Below are 5,392 nucleotides of genomic sequence, written 5' to 3' on the forward strand. Positions count from 1 at the left end.
GGAACGTAGAGTCTTTATTATTAATCTTTAAATTATAATACTCGTATTAATACCATTAATTAGAAGAGGGGAAGTATTTTGTAAATTTTTTATTATTAAATTTTAAAATCCACAATCAACAATTGAGAGGATAGATTTTTAAAGTTAGAAAAATGACACTGATTAGATGTCAGATAGCTTTGTTATTTGATTCAAATAATCAGGATAGGTTTAGTTAAAATTATTATTATGAATATTAAAAAGAGTAACATTAGAATTTTAGATATTCAAAAAATATGAGTTGGTCTAGCCTAAAATATTGATTAACTCTCCTTCATAGAATAGAATCTAATTTAATAAATTCTAATTTTCTGGTTATCTGAATATTGATTTAAAAAAAAATTTAATATTATTTTTAATTTTCATTATTTTATGGTAATAACTTTATGTTAATAAATATTTTTATCGAATCCATCGATTAAATGTGCAACTGTGCTCAAAAAAAATTAAAATTTAAAAAACTCGCACTAGGTGCTTACAAAATTAAAATTTTTAAGTCCGCAATTTTTAAATTTTTGATTCCACACACTAGTGTGCATTTATAGAAAGTTACCATTTTTATCTTAAATTAAATAATTTACATTATTGAAATCGCGGAAGAATAAGAACTAAGTGTATAGATATTACTAAAGTTAGATGATTTACATACAAAATTTAAATTTGAGTTTTGTGAATTTATGTAAAATGCACCACCATCATTCTAAGCATAACCTTCTGCAAATGAAGATTTTTCTATAAAAATATTTGTTTCTGAACTAAGATTCTCTAAGTAAATAAACGAGCCTTAGCTTGCTGTGGATTGACTAAAATTTGAAGAAAGAATTTACAAATTGTTTGATTTAGCCCTTAAGCAACCTCCTTATTATATTAAAGTTGTTATATTATCTGTGATATTAAATGAAGATTTCTTGCAATTAGCATTAATGATAGTTATATTAAGACCAACTATATATTGAAAATTAAAGATACTACTAGATACTGAATTAATATATTGGTTATTAACTAAATATATTGAACCTAATGGATTAATTACCTGAATTGCAGAAGTTGAATACGTTTCGGTATTAGGAATTGCATTTAATCTATTTTAGCTAAAAATTGAGTTGCTTATTGTTATATTAGAAGTATAAGTGGAAGTAATTAAAATTGGATTAGCTTAGGAGTTAGTTTAATTTTATTCAAAATATGAATTTGTGATAACTACATTTGATAAATTTATTACTGAATTTGTGTAAGCTTAATTTTTTATTACTAAAATAGAATTACTTATTGCTTTTATATAGCTTGATTGTAGATTAGTTATGATAATCTTTTTTATTTCATTGAAAATTAAACATCCACCATACTCTCTATTGACTAAACTATCAAAAAATTTTTTATCATTTAAGCAAGAAATATTGCTAATTGAGACTAGAGAAGATTAGGATAATGAACAAAATGCTATTTCTTATTGGTTTTTTAATGTAACTTCAGTTATTAAAACTGAAAAAATTTGTTCAGTTAGAACTAATTAAGTAATTCCGAGGTTGATATCTGATTAAACTTAAGAAGAGGGAAAGTAAGAATTATCAGTGAAATTTAAATAACTCATATTTAAAGTGTGTTAGGGAAGAGGATTTATTGAATAAATAGCATCAAAAAAGAGATAATTGTGTGTTGTATAAAATGAGTTATTGTACATAGTTATATTCTAGAACTAAAAGGTATAATTTTTTTGTTCGATTGTGCTGACAGTTGAGAATATCTATAAATTACAAAACTGATTATTGGATATTGTCATATTAGCTACATTGAACTCACCAGCTTCAAATAGCTAACCAGAGAATTGTGGATAGTAAATTTAATTTATGTCACATAGATTATTTTAAATTACAAAAGTATCAATAATAACATTAACATCACTCTATTAGGTTAATATACTGAAATTTTCACTTAATTTACAGCTATCAATTAGAATATTTTAAAGTACAATCTATTTAATATGATAAAAATATTTCATTTTTAATTTAAAGTTTAAAAAATTACCTATTAAGAATTAACGATTGTTATTAAAGTTGATTTATTTGAAAAATCTAAATTTTTTATGTTTATATTTTTAATAATCAAGAAAGAACTATTTATTTAAAAAAAGAAGCAGTCAGATGTATTAACTGTAGAAGATATACTTATGTTATCTATAGTAGCACTTGAAATTATACCATAGAAATAGAACCCACACTTTTATTAGGAGCTACTAATAATAAAATTAAAAAGTATATTATCAATGTTTAGCATAAAGAGACCTGAGAATTGGAGCAACGAATTTATATTAATTTAAGCTAATTGATTATTATTCCAACTCTAAATTGTTAAATTTGTTTATGCAAAAACTTACAAAGTTAGCAGTTCATTGTAAAATACCATCTCATTTTAGTTGCTAAGTAATAAATTAACGTTTAGAATTTCAAATCCGTTTATTAATTCGAAATATTATTAAGCCTATTTTAAAAATGAAAAAATTATTTTTAAATAGAAAAATACTTTGGTAAAATATTTATTTTAATCTAAAGATTTATTTACTATAAGTAAAGATGAAATTATACTCAAAGAAGATGTAAAAGGCTATTCAAAAGAACCTATCCCATATAGACTTTTAGTATCAGCAATTTCAGTAGTATTAAAATAAAACTAAATTTAGCATTTCTAAGTACAACTAGGCAAATTTTAAAGACATTATCCAATAGGGAAAAATGTATTACTATAGTAATACTAAATAAATAAAACCTAAGTATTTTCTATATACTAAATATTATTTGCAGCATCTGTTAAAGAAGGAGACTGGAAATGCATAAATAATTCAAATTATTAAGTAATTGTATTTAATCTACATACATAAACATCTCCGCTCATTTAATCTCCAACTCCAAACATATTAATTTTATTGAATACATTTAAATAGTATGGATTGGACTATAGCTTCATTAATGGTTAAAATGTTTTTTTAGAGAAATTATAGATAATTATATTGTAATCACCACAAACTATTATTAGAAATTTATTATCATCAGTATGGAATAATTAACCAATTATTGAGTCAGAACAATCGGATGCTTTTTATCAAAATTAATTTTTTAAATAAATAAATTTAAAAATTTTTTAAATATTTTATTATTATTATTTTTTTAATTAATGAAAAAAAACTTTTAACTTGTTGGGATAGGATTTGATATTTCATTAGTTTATTTACACTAAAATGAAATTAATTCCCATTTTGAATTTTATGTTTGATTTTATTGTAAGATTACCTATTGAGTATTTGAATGAAAAGTCTGTAGAATTCCAAACAAAAATACTTCCACTAAAAGCTATTCCAACAATTTCTTAATCTTCTTAGGAATAGAGAGCATAACTTGTTATTTGATTATTTTCTTCTACTATATCAGAGAACAATTTAAATGATTATTAAGAGGAAATATTTATAGCATAAAATAAGAAATTTTCATTATTTTATTTATAAGGTAATCCTACAATAACCCAATTAAATTGATTAATATCTTAGTAGGGATCAACATTGAAGCTTATTAAATCAGTATTCAGTTTTATCTAAGGTAAATAGTAATACTATTTTTATAATTATAATAACTTTAATATTTTTGATTAAGATAGAAAGAAAGAAATAATAACTTCAGAAGTGAATGATGAGTCCATTACTTTATAATATGTTATGTAATTATGATGCAATACAAGAAAACATGTATTACAGTTTTTTACAGAAAAAAATGAATTTTATCTTTATTTGATTCCAATAAGAAGAGGTAACCTAATGATAGATTTAACGTTACTTGGAGAATCTTTAGTGACTAAAATTTCATATTATGTAGCAGCAGCAAAGTATATTTATGAATTGAGTTAGAAACTAAATATTTTTGTATAACCTACAGAAAGAATATCTTAAATTTTATAGTATAATGGTTAAAGTAAATTTATTTTTGAAATTTTATTTTTACTAAAACGAATGAGAGAAGTGTTTGTACTATATGAATAAACAAATACAGCTGATTATGTAATCATTCCAGTCCAGTATCCCATTACTATTTATTGACTTTCTTCCAAATGATACCATTCTTAAGTTGGACTTCCTGGTAGTTAAACAGTGAAAGGTTGATTGATATTAGCAAAGCTAAAAGAATCAATTATATTTGTATTCTATTTATAGACAAAATTTAAATCTAATCTATAAATAAACCTCTAGCCACCTAGATATAAACTGCCTTAACTATTTTAAGAATTTATAAAGGTTAAACTGGCTACATTATCTCCTGATTGAACATTTGGTAGATCTATTTTTTAAAGTTTTAAGAAATTTATAATGAAAATTATTAATATATTTAATATACAATTAGTCGTAAGTAATTGTATCTAATTCGTTTATAAATTAATGATCTAGAAAGCATAGATTATTTATTGAACTCCTGCTAAAAATATAATATCATAATCCTTGGAGAATTCTATTACGTTGTTAATAGGACCTATAAAATAAAATAGAGTGAAATATTATACTTTAAAAGACTTAAAAAATTAGTTATACCATTAACTACAAAATATCCATTGAATGAGAATGCTAAAGTTTTTAAATTAATTGACCAAGTATAAGCACCATACTAATCAATTGCTGCTATAAAAGTTTAACCATTTTAAAGCTAAAATAACTTTGCATTAGTAATAATATTATTACTGGCAGAATTATAAGGTAAAATATTCAAAGATAGAATTTATTTTCCTTCTATATAGTCAACAACATATAATACATTAATCCAACTTTTTACGACACAATAATTAGTTCCTTTCATGAAATACATAGTATCTACATTGGCGAATGGTAGTGCTTATATAGATTCAAGAGTATAAGGATCTGCGTATATTAGCTATTCTTAATTCAGAACTAAAATTTGATTTCTTTATAGAATATACTCCATTTGTAATATAATGTATTTAGCTTTTATAAAATAAAATTTGTTTTAAAAAAGTATAAACTATTTATTTAAATTTACGTTTAACCACATTCACAATATTATCAATTTCACTAGAAATATCATTGTAATATACTATACTCTAAATCTTTTAACCATTTGCAGACTTTATAGTGTTTATCAAAAGTAAATTAGTGTTAGGCAACTTCAAAAAACGATAAATATTATAGTTCTCAGAAAATCTAGGCTCTGTTTTTTAAAATTTATATCATAATGAATTAAAATATTAATTTAATCTTACGGTGCTGCCTAGAAAATGCTTAACATATTTAAGCATTTAAGTTTTGTAATGATTACAATAAGATTATGACTGTTAAATTCAAAGTAAAGAATGATTTATTCAT

The 5,392-nt window shown here is 22.7% G+C and overlaps 1 protein-coding gene across 1 annotated transcript; it reads right to left on the reverse strand. All coding sequences in view use genetic code 6, as the record gives it.

Annotated features, from left to right (window-relative positions):
* Positions 1-616: 616 nt before the first annotated feature.
* On the reverse strand, positions 617-5,392 carry TTHERM_01527450 (hypothetical protein; the record flags this gene model as incomplete). Its single annotated transcript, XM_001029416.2, has 11 exons — positions 617-2,011; positions 2,065-2,517; positions 2,599-3,128; positions 3,324-3,639; positions 3,703-3,728; positions 3,780-3,968; positions 4,026-4,358; positions 4,416-4,547; positions 4,607-5,014; positions 5,070-5,237; positions 5,290-5,392. Coding segments are annotated over 11 exons (4,053 nt in total), but the record flags the coding sequence as incomplete, so codon positions are not given.

The sequence above is a fragment of the Tetrahymena thermophila genome (assembly GCF_000189635.1).
Source record: "Tetrahymena thermophila SB210 genomic scaffold scf_8254250, whole genome shotgun sequence".
Lineage (NCBI taxonomy): Eukaryota > Ciliophora > Oligohymenophorea > Hymenostomatida > Tetrahymenidae > Tetrahymena > Tetrahymena thermophila.